The following is an 18,834-nucleotide window of genomic DNA, read 5'->3' as shown; positions in this document are numbered from 1 at the left end:
CTTCATTTATTGAAACCTATGCGACATTATTTATAGCACGTAAACGAGCTACATTTTCAGCGTTACATAAAAGTAAAGCTAAACACTAATGCGAGCACTTTAAAAATTGTTGCTTACTTTTGAAAACTTGTTTACAAGTTTTAGTTTGATAATTTTTCTCGATTTCTTCACATTTTCCATGCAGCTATTTTGCCTTAGCTCCCGTTCTCTTCCTATTTATTTCATTCCTAAGCGATTGTATTTCTGTATTCCCTTATTTCCAGGAACATCTTTTTATTTCCTTCGTTCGTCGATCAATTAAATTATTTCTTCTGTTACCCTTGGTTTATTCACAGTTGCCTTCTTTCTTTCGCTTACGCCATAGTTCCGCAGCGATCGCAGGGTCGGCGCGGTTAGAACGGATTTAGCAAGGTTAGTTTTAGGGGTGGCAGGATGCCCTTCCTGCAGCCACCCCGTACCCCCCAGGACGGAATTAGTGTACCCCAACTGTCTGTGTCTAGTGTAATCCATGGAATAGTGCGAATGTGTTCAGATGTCTGCGAGCCGTGTAACTGAGGCGGGACGTGGGAACCAGCCCGGTATTCACTTAGCGGGATGTGGGAAACCGCCTAAAAACCACATCCAGGCTGGCTGGCACACCGGCCCTCGTCGTTAATTCGCCGGGCGGATTCGATCCGGAGCCGGCGCGCTTACCCGAGTCCAGGAAGCAGCGCGTTAGCCATCTCGGCTACCCTGGCGGGTCTCACAGTTGCCTTCTTTGTGCCTACATTTTTCTTTCCATTTCTCTGAGTGCTCTTTTTAGAGACGACCATTCCTCTTCAGTCGAACTGTCCCCTGAGCTATTCCTTATCGCAGTATCCTCAGAATCAGAGAACTTCAAGCGAATCTCTTCACTCTTTAGCACTTCCGTATCTCACCTCTTTGCCCTTGTTTCTTCCTGTCTAGAATCTTGAACTTCTGCCTACTCTTCATCGCTACTAAATTAACGATCTCAGTAGCGCAATAGAAATTCCACTGTTAAATACAGAGGAGAGAGCGGATAGGTGGAAAGAATATTGAAGGCCTCTATTAGGGTGAAGACTTGTCTGATGACGTAATAGAAGAAAAAATAGGATTCGATATAGAAGAGATAGGGGATCCAGTATTAGAATCAGAATTTAGAAAATATTTGGAAGACTCAAGACCGAATAAGTCTATGGGGATAGATAATATTCCATCAGAATTTCTAAAATCATTTGGGAAGGTGCCAACGAATCACTTATTCAGCGAGAAACTTAACATCAGGATTGGCGATCACGAAGTAGAAGTTAAGGAATTCTGCTATTTAGGCAGCAAACTAACCCGTGACGGACGGAGCAGAGACTAGCGGACTAGCACTAGCAGGAAGGGCATTCCTGGCCAGTATAAGTCTACTAGTATCAGACATAGGCATTAATTTGAGAAATAAATTTCTGAAAACATACATTAGTTGAGGACCAATTGGATGAAAATCAGTGTGGGTTTAGGCCTCTTAGAGGTTGTCAGGACCAGATCTTTAGCTTACGGCAAATAATGGAGAAGTGTTATGAGTGGAACGGGGAATTGCATCTATGCTTTATAGATCTAGAAAAGGCATATGACCGGGTTCCTTGGAGGAAGTTATTGTCTGTTCTACAAGATTATGGAATAGGAGGCAAACTTTTGCAAGCAATTAAAGGTCTTTGCATGGATAGTCAGGCAGCAGTTAGAGTTGACGGTAAATTGAGTTCATGGTTCAGAGTAGTTTCAGGGGTAAGACAAGGCTGCAACCTGTCTCCACTGTTGTTCATATTATTTATGGATCATATGTTGAAAACAATAGACTGGCTGGGAGAGATTAAGATATGTGAACACAAAATAAGCAGTCTTGCATATGCGGATGACTTAGTTGTGATGGCAGATTCGATTGAAAGTTTGCAAAGTAATATTTCAGAGCTAGATCAGAAATGTAAGGACTACGGTATGAAGAATAGCATCTCCAAAACGAAAGTAATGTCAGTGGGAAAGAAATATAAACGGACTGAGTGCCAAATAGGCGGAACAAAGCTAGAACAGGTGGACGGTTTCAAGTACTTAGGATGCATATTCTCACAGGATGGCAACATAGTGAAAGAACTGGAAGCGAGGTGTAGCAAAGCTAATGCAGTAAGCGCTCAGCTACGATCTACTCTCTTCTGCAAGAAGGAAGTCAGTACCAAGACTAAGTTATCTGTGCATCGTTCAATCTTTCGACCAACTTGGTTGTATGGGAGCGAAAGCTGGGTGGATTCAGGTTACCTTATCAACAAGGTTGAGGTTACGGATATGAAAGTAGCTAGGATGATTGCAGGTGCTAGTAGATGGGAACAATGGCAGGAGGGTGTCCACAATGAGGAAATCAAAGAAAAACTGGGAATGAACTCTATAGATGTAGCAGTCAGGGCGAACAGGCTTAGATGGTGGGGTCATGTTACACGCATGGGAGAAGCAAGGTTACCCAAGAGACTCATGGATTCAGCAGTAGAGGGTAGGAGGAGTCGGGGCAGACCGAGGAGAACGTACCTGGATTCGGTTAAGAATGATTTTGAAGTAATAGGTTTAACATCAGAAGAGGCACCAATGTTAGCACTGAATAGGGGATCATGGAGGAACTGTATAAGGGGGGCTATGCTCCAGACTGAACGCTGAAAGGCATAATCAGTCTTAAATGATGATGATGATACATTTGGAGCACAGCGTTCTGTGGTAGCGAAGCACTGACTGCGGCAAAACCAGCACAGAACAGAATTGAAGCGTTGAGATGTGGTGCTACAGAATTGTTGAAAATTAGGTGGACTGATAAGGTAAGGAATGGGGAGGTTCTCCGGAGAATCGGCGAGGAAAGGAATATATGGAAAGCACTGACAAGAAGAAGAGACAAGTTGGTGGGAAATAGGTTAAGACATCACCGAATAACATACGAGGCGTTTTTTTTTTTTAAGTAAGCACCGTTTTGAAATTAAAAAAAGACGTGCTAAGATATCTCAATAATTTTATTTTTACATGAAAGCCTGTACCTTAATCTACTTTTCTACATAATTTCCGTCAATATTGAGGCACTTCTCATAACGCTGTACCAATTTTTGAGTACCCTCCTCATCGAAGTCTGCCGCTTGACTTGCTAACCACTGCATCACCACTGTTTTGACTTCGTCATCGTCCTGAAGACGCTGACCGCCCAGGTGTTTCTTCAAGTGCAGGAACAGATGGTAGTCACTGGGCGCAAGATCGGGACTGTACGGAGGATAATGTAGAGTTTCCCGTAGAAAAGATGTGATGAGATTTTTGGTCTGATTTGCCACATGCGGACGGGCATTGACTTGCAGCAAAACAATGACCCTGCTCAACTTCCAAGGACTGTTGCCTTGATTCTGGTGTGACGTAGGCCACCCATTTTTCATCGCCCGTAACAATTTGGCTTAAGAAATGATCACCGTCGTTGTGGTGCCGCTCAAGGAAAGTCAATGCACTGTCTAAACGTTTGGTTTTGAGCACATACGTCAACATTTTCGGTAGCCAACATGCCCACAATTTTCGGTAATTGAAGTGCTCGGTCACAATGCCATACAAAACACTACGAGAAACATTAGGAAAGTTGTCTAGCAAGGAGGAAATCGTAAACCATATGTTTTCTCTCACCTTATTGTCCACTTCCTGCACCAAACTTTCATTAACGACCGAAGGACGTCCACTCCGTTGTTCATCATGCACATTTGTGCGGCCATCCCTAAATCCTCTCATCCACTTTCTTACCATACCATCACTCATAATGTTTTCTTCGTAAACTGCACAGATCTCACGATGAATATCGATCGCTTTTAGGCCTTTAGCACTAAGAAATCTTATAGCTGCCCGTACTTCACAGTCGGCGGGACTCACGATTATAGCATCTTAAACACTCAGTACACAACGTAAACAAGGAAGAATCAGACTGTAATGGCGTCAGTGCGTAGATTAAGGTACAGGCTTTCATGTAAAAATAAAATTATTGAGATATCTTGGCACGTCTTTTTTTAATTTCAAAACGGTACTTAAAAAATCACGCCTCGTACATGGTACTAGAGGGAGCTGTCGAGCGTAAAAATTATGGAGGAAGACAGAGATTGGAATACATCCAGCAAAATCGTATCATCAAACTTGCCTCCCTCCAAAGTGGCAGGAAATAAAGATGAAAGATACGATATTTACGATATTGCAGTACCTGTGTTATTCCGAATTGCATTGTTAAGTTTCTTCCTACACGCAAGCATATCCGAAGGAACAGGCACTGCGACGACTACAGCCGTCATGAAATACGTGAAATGTATTTGCACATCCGAATGTGGACTACGAGCAGCTGCACAATGGAATGACGACAATGAAAATTAGTGCCTGAACGGGACTCGACCCCGGATTTTTCGCTTATCACGAGCGGTCGCCTTTCCATTTTATTTTTCTTATTGTTCATTATTGATCGTTGTGTTTGGTCGTTGCGGACGTCGCAGGACATCCTGTTCAAGTTCGGTGGTTGATCCTTCCACTCAGTTTTTTTATTACAGAGGCCAACCGGCTCTCTGACCGAACACGCTGAGCTACCGTGCCGGCTACATTCGGCTATCCGTGCACGGCTCGCAGTCGGACCCAAACTTTCATGTGTCGTCAACCATGTGCCTACATCCTGTACTCGTACACCCGTTATGTATATTGACATGCAGGGGAGACATTTTACTTGAAAGTCTTTGCCCGGTGACGACATATATATACGATATTTCAGAGCCTGTGTCATTCCGAATTACGAAGTAAAGTTCTTTCTGACATGCATGCAAAGTTCAGCATATTTTCAGCTTGTAGATTAGTAGAGAAACGTTGCAAATTCTTGTAAGATTTAAGAGGACCTTTCCACCGTCGTGCAAATTGAACGATAGTAACACTTCACACAAACGATGTAGCGAAAGTATGTGAGACTACTCCCCCTTCTGTGCCTATCTCCTCCTTCCCTCTCTGTCTCTCTCTGTCTCTCTCTGTCTCTCTCCTATGCAATCCTGTTATCACCCTCACCCCCATCTCATCTCATCAGTACATCTACTCTTCCCCACTCTCCTTCCCCACTCTCTCTGTCCATCTTCTATGTCACACTGTTATCACCCACCTTCACCACAATGAAATGTGGTGCTTACAGGCACAATATTTTTTTTCAGAATGTAAGTAATATGAGTACAAAATAGGGTTGAAATCAATACAGGGGCTTAGGAGGAGATGTGGAGCATACATACATAAAATATATGTATGTATTGTATTTGTGTAAGTGTTGATTCAATAAATTAAGTTGAAATTACCTGTGGGGTGTGGGCATTCTTTGGTGGAGGTTGGCGGGCAGAGTAAATCACAAGAAACTTGATGACAGTGAAAGCTTTATTTACATCTCAACAGTTTGTATTGGTAGACTTGTCCCATGTCATCATGTCATAATGGTGTGGGTGGTGGACATATAATTCACAGACCACAGTGCATGTTGTGTAGAGGTGACGTAGCCAACAATCACTATGTTTGGCTCAGAAAGGCAGTTAAGAGACCTTGTAACATAAGTGTTACCTGGTGACCATCAGTGTTGGCTCAACAGCAAGGGGCACGCCAAAGTCAGTTTAAACTAGTACTTATTAAAGTACAATAACGCAGTATTGGTTGGTTGGTTGTTTGGGTAAGGAAACCAGACAGCGTGGTCATCGGTCTCATCGGATTAGGGAAGGAAGTCGGCCGTGCCCTTTCAGAGGAACCATCCCGGCATTTGCCTGGAGTGATTTAGGGAAATCACGGAAAACCTAAATCAGGATGGCCGGACGCGGGATTGAACCGTCGTCCTCCCGAATGCGTAACGCAGTATTATCCTCTTCGTGAGACATCCGTCCATTACAGCATCACAGCCGAGAATTTTGAATTTTGTCATCACCATTCTAGATGGATCGCAGATGTCTGAGAATATTGCAGCACTTCAGAGCGGATCACCGTAAAAGTTATTTGAGTTACTGGACGTCGTAGGATGACAAGGAAAGCGTATTGAAAGAGCACCAGGTGGCTGCGACTCTGTTGCGAGACAGCTCGCTACAGGAAGCTGTTGCCTAACCTCTTAGGCGAAAGAAACCGTTCACGTGAAGAGTTTATCTTTCATCTTTGTCGTACCAGCAATACGTGAGCCTTGCACAAACTTGCTACACAGCACACCTGAAACTTCCTCAGGCTTTGCGTAAAGATCATGACTCCCCTTGGGATGCACAGATAGGAAGTAACCATTCTTTCAGTTCGCAGTATTTGAAACCTTTGTCAAGATAACCCTATAACTGTATAACTCTTCTTCCTGCTTGTTTTCTTATGCTATCAATCGTTATAGTGAATATCATGCCGTTGTGGGACGTTGTCTGGAAACGTGCCGTGAAAAAGTCTTAAGATAACTAGCCGAAAATTGTCTTCAGACGTTTCGATAGCAGTAGCCGGTATTATTGTAACACAATTCTCAACGAGCGATACTCACTAAAAATGGAACCTAACTTGCCGATAAACGTACTATCTGTATATCAGTTTAAAAAACCTACCTGTTACCATCTGTTCGTCTAAAATTGTGAGCCGTATGTTTGTGACTATTACAGTACCATCTGTCACAAAGCAAAAAAAGTGGTCCAACTAAAACATTCGTATTTCTTTACGTACTACACGAATATGTAATAAAAAATGGGGGTTCCTATTTTTAAAAAAACGCAGCTGATATCCGTTTGACCTACGGCAGCGCCATCTAGCGGGCCAACCATAGCGCCATCTGGTTTCCCCCTTCAAGCTAGACGAGTCTCGTTCTTTGTTGTGTTTTCGTTTGATGCTTATTTCGTGAGATATTTGGCCCGGTCACTATCAATGGACCACCCTGTATATATATCGCCATCTACACTTAAAACGTACATTTAAGTCAGAAATGTCATGAACCGCGTAGAAAGCGGCAATTGTGTTCGAAAGAAGGCAAATCGCTTACGATTAGTGGGGTGAATGGAATGCCGGACATTTGCCACGCCGGACATTTGCCACACTTGCCCCTTCGCTAGGTAGCGATCCCACAGGTAAAGGCGCTCTTCCTCGTACTACTTATGTCCGTTTTCAAACCGCCGTCTCCACATCTTACTCGAAAGAACCAGTACGTAAGGGACCTTCTTCTTCGACATCTTGGCGAAATGCAGAGCTTCTTTTCCGAAATCTAAATATTTATAATTTTTGGGAAACGGAAGCAATACCGACGATTATGTCAGTATGTAATTAGTTCTGCAAGTATAAATATAGATTCCTCTGTCTGTAGCGTAGCTTCCTTTCACGCTTACTGATTGCGATAGAAACAGTCCATCGGCATGGGAGCAACAAGAAAGGAACGATGTTAAGAGAATGCGAATGTATGCTGATCATTTATTTTTGATCACTGCATTTGTGCCTACTTTAATTACTACAACTGCTTGCCCAAAAGACAATAAGGAAAGAAGAAATGGGGATGTGAATGTTTGACAAGAAGAACGACATACTCCATATTAATTTACTCTGTAAAATCAGATATCCCTTGCGGCGAAACATTAGTTAATAAAGTGTAGCGGGACAATGTTCAAAACATGACTGAAAATACGTTCACTATATAGAGATAAGAACATCTATGATTGACATGTCATCTAAAGTCGACGTACAATTTTAAAATGTTAGAAATAAGGAAATTGAGTAATACAGAATGCTATGTTTGTAACGTACGTTGTTGTTCTACATTGTTTAGCTCTGGTATTTACAGGGTCACAGAGAAAGCATCCCAGGTTTTGGAGGGAAAAGCCGTAATTGTAATTATCTTCACTACAACGGAAACAAGAAGCACAACTTAAGGAAAAATAATGTAATGTGCGTTTCAGCTCACAAGCGACATTGAAGCAGGTAGTTCCTGTGACTTAGTATGGGCACAGGTTATATTCGAAAACCGGAATAAATTAATAAATGGCTCCTTTTACCGACTCCCGGTCTCCGATGAAACAGTTGCTGATGAGTTCAAAGAAAACTTGAGTCTCATCACAAATAGGTACGCTACTCATACAATTATAGTTGGCAGTGACTTCAATGTATCTTCCGTATGTTGAAAAAAATACATTTTCAGACCCTATTGTAGATAGGAAACAAGTTCCGTAATTGTTCTAAATGCTTTTTTAAAAATTATTTTGAACAGTTAGTTCACGAGGCCATTCAAATTGTAAATAGTTACGAAAACACACTTGACCTCTTAGCCACAAGTAATCCTGAGCATCACGACGGATACAGGGATTACAGTCGTAGCGAGGCTCAATTCTGTAACAAAGAAATTCACCAAAACTAAACGCGAAATATATCTATTCATCAAAGCAGCTAAAAAGTTAGTTGACGTCTCTCTAGAGAGACAGTCTCCAATCCTTCCAAGCTATGTAAGTGGAGACCATATGTGGCTTAAGTTCAAAGAAATAGCCGGCCGCGGTGGTCTAGCGGTTCTAGGCGCTCAGTCCGGAGCCGCGCGGCTGCTACGGTCGCAGGTTCGAATCCTGCCTCGGGCACGGATGTGTGTGATGTCCTTAGGTTAGTTAGGTTTAAGTAGTTCTAAGCTCTAGGTGACTGATGACCACAGCAGTTAAGTCCCATAGTGCTCAGAGCCATTTGAACCATTTTTTCAAGGAAATAGTATCAATAGCACTCGAGAGATTCATACCAAATAAATTAATAAGAGACGGAACTGATCCCCCGTGGTACACAAAACACGACAGAAAGCTGCTGCAGGAGCACCGAAAAAGGCACGTATAATTTAGACGAACGCAAAATCTCCAAGATTGGCGAAGTTCTACTGCGGCCAGAAATTTGATGCGGATTTCAATGCGAGATGCATTTAATAGTTTCTAAAACGAAGGTCTCTCTAGAAATAAGGCAGAAAATCCAAAGAGATTCTGGTTCTATGTTAAGTAAAGTAGCGGAAAGACTCAGTACGTACCATTACTGCGCGAAGTGATGAGGAGGAGGAGGAGGAGGGGGAGACGAGGGACCCAACCCATCGGAGCAGGTAAAATCGTGGCAAATGTCCGGCGTGGCAAATGTCCGCACACAGGTGAATGACATCCCTGATTCCTCCAGACAACAATACCATACGATTATTATTCATCCCGTTAATCCAGAACGTAAGTATTACTACGTAATACATACTGACTATTACCTACGGGACACCGAGCGAGGTGGCGCAGTGGTTAGACACTGGACTCGCATTCGGGAGGACGACGGTTCAATCCCGCGTCCGGCCATCCTGATTTAGGTTTTCCGTGATTTCCCTAAATCATTCCAGGCAAATGCCGGGATGGTTCCTCTGAAAGGGTACGGCTGCTGACTTCCTTCCCTAATCCGATGAGACCGATGACCACGCTGTCTGGTCTCCTTCCCCAACCAACCAACCAACCAACCAACCAACCAACCTGCGGGACTGTGCTGATAAAATGCGCCGCCTAGGCCCAAGAGAGGCCTGTGAAGCGTGCCGCGGTGACACGGCGCGACGCCCTTGGCAGCCGCTGGACAAACACCCCAGGCGCGGACGCGCGCGGAATGCGAATGCCCCGCGACCGTCACTCGCGATCTCGACGCTGGAGTCCCTGACCCACTGCTCCGTCTGTTGCAGGAAGCGCAGCATGGTGGCCAAGAACAACCCCACCGTGCAGGGCATCGACAACTACGCCCTCGACATCGTCATCAAGAACGACGAGTTGCCTCCCAAGGATGCCAGCGTCGGGTAAGTGACGAATTGCTCCGTTGCTTCTCTCTAACATATGCCTACAAGCCTCACTGCACTTCTAATCCCTGCAATATAATTCCAATCCCAAAGAAAGCAGGTATTGACAGATGTGAAAATTACCGAACTATCAGTTTAATAAGTCACAGCTGCAAAATACTAAACGAATTCTTTACAGACGAATGGAAAAACTGGTAGAAGCCAACCTCGGGGAAGATCAGTTTGGATTCAGTAGAAATGTTGGAACACGTGAGGCAATACTGACCCTACGACTTATCTTAGAAAATAGATTAAGGAAAGGCAAACCTACGTTTCTAGCATTCGTAGACTTACAGAAAGCTTTTGACAACGTTGACTGGAATACTCTCTTTCAAATTCTAAAGGTGGCAGGGGTAAAATACAGGGAGCGAAAGGCCATTTACAATTTGTACAGAAACCAGATGGCAGTTATAAGAGCCGAGGGGCATGAAAGGGAAGCAGCGGTTGGGAAGGGAATGAGACAGGATTGTAGCCTCTCCCCGATGTTATTCAATCTGTATATTGAGCAAGCAGTAAAGGAAACAAAAGAAAAATTCGGAGTAGGTATTAAAATCCATGGAGAAGAAATTAAAACTTTGAGCTTCGCCGATGACATTGTAATTCTGTCAGAGACAGCCAAGGACCTGGGAAGAGCAGCTGAACGGAAAGGACAGTATTTTGAAAGAAGGATATAAGATCAACATCAACAAAAGCAAAACGAGAATAATGGAGTGTAGTCGAATTAAGTCGCGTGATGCTGAGGGAATTAGATTAGGAAATGAGGCAATTAAAGTAGTAAAGGAGTTTTGCTATTTGGGGAGCAAAATGACTGATGAAGTTCGGAGTGGAGAGGATATAAAATGTAGACTGGCAATGGCAAGGAAAGCGTGTCTGAAGAAGAGAAATTTGTTAACATCGAGTGTAGATTTAAGTGTCAGGAAGTTATTTCTGAAAGTATTTGTATGGAGTGCAGTCTGTATGGAAGTGAAACATGGACGATAAAGAGTTTGGACGAGAAGAGAATAGAAGCTTTCGAAATGCGGTGCTACAGAAGAATGCTGAAGATTAGATTGGTACAGCACATAGCTAATGAGGAGGTATTGAACAGAATTAGGGAGAAGAAGAGTTTTTGGGACAACTTGACAAGAAGAAGGGACCGGTTGCTAGGACATGTTTTGAGGCATCAAGGGATCACAAATTTAGCAGTGGAGGGCAGCGTGGAGGGTAAAAATCGTAGAGGGAGACCAAGAGATGAATACACTAAGCAGATTCAAAAGGATGTACAAGAAGCTTGCACAGGGTTGAGTATCGTGGAGAGCTACATCAAACTAGTCTTAGGACTGAAGACCACAACAAACAAACAATAAGTCACTTATAAGCCTGAACAGAAACATATTAGATTACGCGTTGCTCAGTTTGCTAGAGTGCTTTCACAGAAAATTATTTTAAACAATTAGTTCATGAGCCCACTCGAAGCGTAAATGGTTGCGAAAGCATACTTGACCTCGTACCAACAAATAATCTGACAAATAGGGAGTATCGTGATGAATACAGGGATAAGCGGCTACAAGTCAGTTGCTGCTAGGCTGAATATCGTAACACCTACAACCATAATAAAGAAACGCAAAGTACATCTACTTAAACAAAGCTGATAAAAATGCTCTTAATGCCTTTTTAAGAGACAGTTTTTAGTCCTTCCGATCTGATCATGTAAGCGTAGAAAAGACGTGGAATGATTTCAAAGAGATGGTATCGACGGCAGTTGAGAGATATTTACCACATAAATTAATAAGTGATGGTACTGAACCCCCATGGTACACAGTTGCAGAAGCAACGAAAAAAAAACAAGCCAAATTTAAAACAACACAAAATCCCGAAGATTGGCAAAGTTTTGCAGAAGTTCGAAATAAAGCGCTTATCTCAATGCGAGATGCTTTTAATAATTTCCACAACGAAACTCTGTTTCGGAATCTGGCACAAAACCCAAAGATATTCTGGTTATATATAAAGCACACCAGTGGCAAGACACAATCAGTACCTTCACTGCGCTATAGCAACGGTGAAGTCACTGATGGAAGTGCCACTAAAGCAGAGTTATTAAACACGGTTTTCCGAAACTCCTTCACCAAAGAAGACGAAGTAAATATTCCTGAAATCCAATCAAGAACAACTGCCAAAATGATAAACATAGGAGTAGATATCCTCGGTGTAGCAAAGCAGCTTAAATCACTTAATAAAGGCAAGGCCTCCGGTGCAGATATACCAGTCAGGTTCCTTTCTGAGTATGCTGATACAATAGCTCCATATTTAGCGATTACATACAACCGCTCGCTCGCAGAAGGATCCGTACCTAAAGACTGGAAAATTGATCAGGTCACACCAATACCCAAAAAGGGAAATAGGACTAATCCGCTAAGTCACATTAACGACTGGATTAACACAATGAAGGAGGTATTAAGGGAAAAACTTCTCAGGATAATGATGTAGCCTAACCACAGGATTAAAGTTCACTATCAGTTTGTTCAGCTCAATCACAAAGTAACTTCGAATGGTGGTCTTACACAAGCTGATACTTCAACATAGTAAATCAATAAGATGACTGGCTTAGCAGAGCAAGCAGAGTGTTCGCAGGCAGTGCAACAAACCACCCAAACTAAATTGAGTTCTTTAATTTCATTTAAGACTGTATATTAAAAGTTCAGTCACTGATAGCTACACTTGGACTCTCTGTTCAAGTATTTTCTAACTCCCAAATAGTTACACAAATATTCCTAAGTCACGAATAGGCGAATATAGATATAATTCTATGTCTTAATTAACAAAATCATGCAGATCACCTGCCGCACAAACCTTACCAAACCAGCTTATCCACTAAGACACGAACATTAAAAAGTCCATGAAACATGCTCTGCCTACTGAAAAACTGTCACGTGACCAACCACAAAGTCAAGTGAGCGAGTTACAACTAGATCACCATTGTTATGGTTATATATTTTACAGTCTTTAAATTAAGTATTTGCAGTGTGCTTCTCATACACTTTTAGATAATTTTCAGTTTGTTATGTTATTACACGCTAAAAATCGCAGAACGACTGAATTTTATTTAGATTTCGTACACCATAAATGGAACAGCAAAAACTAGTCAAGTTCATACCTTTAGTGAGTTTCCCACTACAGTACGAAACTTCTCAAATACTCATCTTACGAATATTAACTTACTAAATTCTCATTAAACTAACACAAACAAATAGGGGTAATGGAACAACTCACTGACGCTGACGCTGTTCTGCAGTGTATCTGTGGAGAACTCTTGTTTTGGCATTATTTTTTGAGATGCTCAGTAATTTATTTATAGCTTTTTGTGTCTCCAAACATGGCCATTTAATAGTTGTCTTCCGTATCTACCGGACTGTGTGTCGTACACATCATGTCTGTAGGATTTGTTACTGATTTTATAAACAATTTTACTCAAAAATGCCGGCTGGGTGGCATGAGCGGTTCTAGGCACTACAGTCTGGAACCGCGCGACCGCTACGGTCTCAGGTTCGAATCCTGCCTCGGGCATGGATGTGTGTGATGTCCTTCGGTTAGTTAGGTTTAAGTAGTTCTAAGTTCTAGGGGACTGATGACCTGAGAAGTCCCATAGTGCTCAGAGCCATTTGAACCATTTTTGAACCACTGACTAGAAGAAGGGCTGGAATGATATCTATTAAGACGTCACGGACTGAAAGGAGTACTAGAGGGGTAGGCTTAGAGGCCAAAAGCTATAGGGAAAGACCAAAATTGAAATACAATTACTAAATAAACGTGTACGGTTTTCATAAATCCTAATCTAAGATGAAGAGGTTGGAGTAGAACGGGAAGGACTAAAACCAGTCAGGAAACGAACCCAAAAATAAATTGTTATTTCGAAAACTTCCAAAGATCGAATATAAGAGTCGAATTTTACTCACTGAAAGAAAATATATGAAGAAGTATATTGACCTATATGTCGACTACCACGTAAAATAAGTGAATTTGTACTTACAAAAGAATATTCCTCTGACTGATCTATTATTAATCGCATTATACATTGGCTAAGCGGATAATATTAGTGGAAATCTCAGACTGGCAACTAAACTGTAGATAAATATAAACTTTTGCACTTTACGAATCTTAAAAATGTAGCAGCACTAGTTGTGACGCACAACTAGGAACATTCTGGCCATACAAATAATTGAAAGGTGTGACACGGAATGATCACTGTCTCAGTGGTAGGTAAAGTTAATAACGGGCTTCGATTCATTGGCAGTGCGCTTAGAATCTTTATGTTTTTTAATAAACAGAGAAATTGACTACAAAACATTTTTACGGCGCATGCTGGAGTACTGTAGTAGCGTACAGGATTCATTCCAGATCAGACCAACGGGGAACATCGAGTCTCAAAAGCAGAGACGTGGCAATGGTCAAAGGTTTGTTTTACGGACGAGAGACTCGAACTGAACTTTTATTTTATTCGATATGTAACGGCTAGACGAAAAATGTAAAGTCCGCTTGACTATGGAAAGATAGATGACGCGAATCGAAACATTAAAGAAACATTTATAGGAGAGAGAATTAGCTGTGTGAATATAACGAATTTAGATGGAAAAACAGTACAAGATAAAGAAGGGAAGGCTGAAGATGGAAGGTACGTGTAGACTGGCTGCGTAAAGGAAAGAAACTTTAAGACAATATTGGGGAAAGGGAAGATGATGTTGATGAAGACTATTTAGAGGAAGCGATACTATTTGAAAAAACTGACAGAGCACTGAAAAAGTTGAAACCAGCTGCAGCAGACGAAATTCTCTTAGAATTATTAATGTCCTTATGGGAACCAACACTGACAAAAATGATATGTAGCACAGACAGACGAAATATCTTCAGGCTTTAAAAAGAATGTTCTAATCCCAATAGCAATGAACTCAAGTCCTGACGGTATAACAACCCCCTACTCCTCTCCGGGTGGTAGACTAATGAAAGAATTGCCTTGTTGCTAATGGTATGATATTAATTTGGGATAAGGCATCGAATCCGAAGTGACAGTATTACCCGGAAGAAGTCAGTTGCTGTCACAACTTGATCGTTATTGTGCGATTTACTTTGCGCAATAACGATCGGCAGGAATAAAAAATGTACAACATAACACGGAAACTAGCTAGTGAAATTTCAGTCTGAAATGATGAATTAATTTGACTCTGTTTGGAAATTACCGTAAATGAACGTCGCCAGCACAGTGTGAGCGAAGTCAATCAAAACTCTTGACTCCGAAATTAAATCACGTTACTGTTGTAGCATGTTAGGCAGGCGCGGACAGCCGCAAAGGCACAGACTCGCACTCATTATAAAAACACATTGACCACCCACAAAAATTTCCGTCATGAACAAAAGCAAACTTGCAACTACTTCATGAAATTAATGATTAGCTCTTTACTAGTTACGTAAAAACTGAACTGCGTTTCTCACTATGATGCTAACTGATATTAAACTGCTTTGCAAAAGGTAAACTTTTCGAAAAGAATTTTAGTATTTAAATTGACTGTTCAACAATAATCACTTGTTTTTAAAATGATTACGGTTTTCGCTTCTTTGACTTATTGTTGCGTAAATTACTTCTCATACAAAATTGTCTGAACAGGAAGCACTGTTAATTATCCTGATTCGTCAAGTTATTTGTCAATCAGCACTTAACTGGCAAGTCAAAAAAAAACTAACTTCTTCAAATGGTTCAAATGGCTCTAAGCACGTTCGCTCTTAACATCTGAGGTCATCAGTCCCCTAGAACTTAGAACTACTTAAACCTAACTAACCTAAGGACATCACACACATCCATGCCCGAGGCCAGGATTCGAACCTGCGCCCGTAGCGGTCGCGCTGTTCCAGCCTGAAGCGCCTAGAACCGCTCGGTCACACCGGCCGGCAACTAATTTCTTTAAACTATTAATAAATTCGATAAACTTCACTCTTTTTATCACTTACTTTCAGTTCGTTAATGACACACTCGGTTCATTATGGCTACGGAGGGGATCCTACCAGGTAGTTGTTACTGTGGGTTACACACCTTCACATATATAATTTGCTAAAGTATATTGTTATTGGACGATACGCATCTAACACTGTCAAGCCGTTTACACTTCTAAATGATAAACTGGTCGGGTCTTACTTCAAATTGGTGCGGTTGGTGCGGCAAGGTCCATTACACCACGACAATTTTCGCCACAGGCTCGTCACCACAATTAACTTTGGCCCCCAAGCGCTCTTCTTAAACACTAGTTAACCTTGATGCTTTGCGCTGTGACCAGTTACTTCACATTATAACTCCATGCCGTACTTGGGAAACCGAGCGAGGTGGCGCAGTGGTTAGCACACTGGACTCGCATTCGGGAGGACGACGGTTCAATCCCGTCTCCAGCCATCCTGATTTAGGTTTTCCGTGATTTACCTAAATCGCTTCAGGCAAATGCCGGGACGGTTCCTTTGAAAGGGCACGGCCAATTTCCTTCCCAATCCTTCCCTAACCCGAGCATCAGCTCCGTCTCTAATGACCTCGTTGTCGACGGTACGTTAAACACTAACCACCACCACCACCGTACTTGGGATCTTGCAGTACAACAAGTCTGGCGTCCTGTCCCAGCAGAATTCTCCTTCGCGTCCAACCTGTCACCTCGTTACTAACCGACTCTCGTTACTACCTGACAGACACTGCCAGACCGCGAGCGCTCCTGCGCCCGGCGGCAACAATAACATCTTTGGTTTACATAGTGATATTCCCTGACTTGGTCAGTGCGTCTACTACAGTTCTTTACATTCTCTTTCACTGGTTATTTTACACACAGGAAATAACTAATTTCACATAATCACAATAATGTACACAACACTTTGTTGTCGTTGTGGTTTTCAGTCCAGAAACTGGTTTGATGCTGCTCCCCATGCTGCTCTATCCTGTGCAAGCCTCTTCATCTCCGAATAACTCCTGCAACCTACATCCTTCTACATCTACATCTACACTCCGGTAGCCACCAAGCGGTGTGTGGCGGAGGGCACAATTCGCGCGTAAGTCAAATTTCACCCCCCCCCCCCCCCCCCCCCCCCCGCCCACTGTTCTACTCGCGGATCGCGCGAGGGAAAAAGGACTGTCTTAATTCCTCAGTACGAGCTCTAATTTCCATTGTCTTTGAATGGTGATCATTGAGCGATTTGAAAGTTTGTGGTAGTAATATATGCTCTACATCCTCGGCGAAGATCGGATTTCGGAATTTAGTGAGCAGCCCCTTCCGTTTAGCGCGTCGTCTATCTCCAAGTGTGCCCCACTTCAAAGTTTCTATGAGATATTTAACGATCTCGCGATGGCTAAATGTACCAGTCACGAATATTGCCGCTCTTCATTGGACCTTCTCAATCTCTTGAATCAGACCCAACTGGTAAGGGACCTATACAAACGAGCTATACTCTAAGATTGGACGAATTAACGTATTGTAAGCTATTTCCTTTGTTGAAGGACTGCATCGCTTCAGGATTCTACCAATAAACCGCAATCTAGAGTTCGCCTTGCCCGTTACTTGTGTAATCTGATCATTCCATTTGAGATCATTTCGAATAGTCACACGCAGATACTTGACGGATGTTAGCGTTTCCAAAGACAGGGCATTTATTTTGTACTCGTACATTAATGTGGATTTTCGTCTTGTTATACGCAGTAGGTTACACTTACTAATATTGAGAGATAACTGCCAGTCATTACACCACGCATTTATTTTCTGCAAATCCTCATTGATTCGTTTACAACTTTCGTGTGATATTACTTTCCTGTACACTACAGCATCATCGGCCAACAGTCTAATGCCGCTGTCAATACCATCAACCAGATCGTTTATGTAAATCGTAAAAAGCAGTGGACCTTTTACGCTGCCCTGGGGCACACCTGAAGTTACCCTTGTTTCTATTGAAGTCGCCCCATTCAGGACAACATACTGCTCTCTGTCTGTTAGAAAACTTTCTATCCAGCCGCATATGTCATCGGATAGACCGTAAGCGCGCACTTTTTGGAGCAAGCGACAGTGCGGAACTGTGTCGAACGCCTTTCGAAAGTCGAGAAATATGGCATCAACCTGGGAGTCGGTATCTAGAGTCTGTCGTATATCATGCGCAAAGAGAACCAGCTGTGTCTCGCATGACCGCTGTTTCCTAAAACCGTGCTGGTTTCTGCAGATGAGCTTCTCAGAGTCTAGAAAGGTCATTATGTCTGAACACAAAATATGTTCCATGATTCTACAACAAATCGATGTCAGTGAAATTGGCCGGTAATTATGTGCATCCGATTTTCAACCCTTTTTATAGATTGCTATGACCTGGGCATTCTTCCAGTCCCGTGGAACCTTCCGCTGTTCCAGTGATCTCTGATAGATGATGGATAAGAATGGTGCTATTTTTGTAGCATAGTCAACATAAAATCTTACGGGGTACTGTCTGGACCAGATGCCTTCCTGGAGTCTAACGATCTTAACTGTTTTACAATCCCAGATACACTAAACACTATGCCAGCCATCCTTGCGTTTGTTCGATAATTGAACGGGGGAATGGTCCTGCAGTCTTCTGCCGTAAACGAGTTTTTGAAAGCTAGGTTTAGAATTTCGGGCTTCTGTTTATCATCATCCGTTACATTACCCGTATTGTCAGGAAGAGAAGGCAATGAATTATTTGTTGCGTTCATAGATTTTACATACGACCAAAATTTTTTGGGGTTATTTTTATAATCATTCTGAATCTGCTAAGTGTATTCACCTCTTGGTCTCAATTTACGATTTTTACCCTTTACGCTTCCCTCCAATACTAAATTGGTGGCCGGCCGCGGTGGTCTAGCGGTTCTAGGCGCTCAGTCCGGAACCGCGGGACAGCTACGGTCGCAGGTTCGAATCCTCCCTCGGGCATGGATGTGTGTGATGTCCTTAGATTAGTTAGGTTTAATTAGTTCTAAGTTCTAGGCGACT

The 18,834-nt window shown here is 42.4% G+C and overlaps 1 protein-coding gene across 1 annotated transcript in view; it reads left to right on the top strand.

Annotated features, from left to right (window-relative positions):
* The window catches only part of LOC126188081 (proton-coupled amino acid transporter 1), a 287,378-nt gene that overhangs the window by 108,765 nt on the left and 159,779 nt on the right, over positions 1-18,834 (top strand). Inside the window, exon 2 of the mRNA XM_049929533.1 lies at positions 9,701-9,811. Within this exon, the coding sequence (XP_049785490.1) occupies positions 9,711-9,811 (101 nt within the window). The 5' untranslated portion in view covers positions 9,701-9,710. The remainder of the gene's footprint in view (positions 1-9,700; positions 9,812-18,834) is intronic.

This window comes from Schistocerca cancellata, chromosome 5 (genome assembly GCF_023864275.1).
Source record: "Schistocerca cancellata isolate TAMUIC-IGC-003103 chromosome 5, iqSchCanc2.1, whole genome shotgun sequence".
Lineage (NCBI taxonomy): Eukaryota > Metazoa > Arthropoda > Insecta > Orthoptera > Acrididae > Schistocerca > Schistocerca cancellata.
This window is presented reverse-complemented; position numbering and strand designations above follow the sequence as displayed.